General features: G+C 42.1%; 1 protein-coding gene across 1 annotated transcript in view; it reads right to left on the bottom strand.

Moving 5' to 3' along the window:
• Positions 1 to 804: 804 nt before the first annotated feature.
• The window catches only part of LOC137974638 (uncharacterized), a 6454-nt gene continuing 5627 nt past the window's right edge, over positions 805 to 1631 (bottom strand). Inside the window, exon 3 of the mRNA XM_068821556.1 lies at positions 805 to 1295. Coding sequence (XP_068677657.1) covers positions 964 to 1295 — 332 coding nt within the window. The 3' untranslated portion in view covers positions 805 to 963. The remainder of the gene's footprint in view (positions 1296 to 1631) is intronic.

Here is a 1631-nt window from a genome sequence, read left to right on the forward strand (position 1 = left end):
TAACTGTTTCTATTTAATTATTAACCAGCGAGAATGAGAATGAGAATGGATGTCTTTTTCAAAGGGATCATAAACGAAAAATCTAACAATGCTGCCCAGTAACTTTCAATTAAGTCAAGCTAATATTACGTGAACACTGTCACGTGATGACTTCAAACTTCGCAGCGTTAAAGCAATCGTAGCAAAGCGTACAAGTGGCGGGGTTTGTAACGTTAATTTACCGCTGTAAACAACTGAAGTGCTTAGTTTCCAGTTCTAGCTGGTTCAATTGTAGAAATAGTGCGCAAAGCGATCGCGCTTAACATATCGAATATATTGAATTGGACCACATTCCTTAGGGTGCGTTCGATTGACCGTATTCCGGAATAGGATACGTGGAATAGAAGTTAAAAATCCTTCGTTTTGATGGAGATTCACATCAAAATTGTCAAACAGCTGCTAAAATGCTATTTCAAACATATCTTTCTTATCCTTGTTGCTTCAAAACGCCAAACATGCCGTTTTAAATCATCAATCCGCGTATTCTTATTCCGGAATAGGCTCAATCGAACGCACCCTTATATTCTTTTGACAGCGCACCCATGAGATATATCGTCGTCACAGTGTTCACGTAATAGTAGCTTGACTTGATTGAAAGTTACTGGGCAGCATTGTTAGATTTTTCGTTTATGTTCCCTTTGAAAAAGACATCCATTCTCATTCTCATTCTCGCTGGTTAATAATTAAATAGAAACGGTTAATCGTTATATTATTGGTTAAATATTAACTTCGTTTAATAAAGTCCAGTCCAGGGTCCAGTCCAGAGTCCAGTCCAAAGTCCAGTCTAAAGTCCAGTCCAGAGTCCAGTCCATATTTTCCAGTTGGCCGATTTATATCAGAATAGTCATTTGCTATGCAATAAGCTAAGCTATTATTTACAGAACTATTAAATTAAAGCGGCGGCCTTTCATCTGACACCGTTCATTAGTTGTTTGCTCTCCGTGGACATGAGCACTTCGGGCATTGTCCCTGGGATCTCCGGTTGGGGAGTATTCGTCGCCTACTGGGAAGTATTCGTCGCCTGCTGGGAAGTATTCGTCGCCTACTGGGAAGTATTCGTCGCCTGCTGGGAAGTATTCGCCGCCTGCTGGGAAGTATTCGTCGCCTGCTGGGAAGTATTCGTCGCCTACTGGGAAGTATTCGTCGCCTGCTGGGAAGTATTCGTCGCCTACTGGGAAGTATTCGTCGCCTGCTGGGGAGTATTCGTCGCCTGCTGGGAAGTATTCGTCGCCTGCTGGATACTTTTTTGCCCTTCCCTGCAAAATAATTAATTTGTGCCAATATGAGTGAGTGATGATTCAGTGGTTCTGAGGAGTCTCAGCTGCAATGGTATCATATTCTTTTGGAGTTATTTGTTACTAGTGAGGAATGGACAGATCACCCTAGTAGTAATAAGAACTGATGCACCTTGTCAGCTGCTTTTGCCAGGGTTAAGAACAGGTGTGCGAAGCCCGGGAATGAGCTGATAAAATTGAAAGCTTGCTGATAGGGTGGACACAAGTACATACAATCATTTGGTCTCTGTCTTATGCTTGACAACCAAAGAAGCTATGAGAGTGAAAAAAATCTCCAGGGAACCCAAGACCTAAAAG

Source organism: Montipora foliosa, chromosome 11 (genome assembly GCF_036669935.1).
Source record: "Montipora foliosa isolate CH-2021 chromosome 11, ASM3666993v2, whole genome shotgun sequence".
Lineage (NCBI taxonomy): Eukaryota > Metazoa > Cnidaria > Anthozoa > Scleractinia > Acroporidae > Montipora > Montipora foliosa.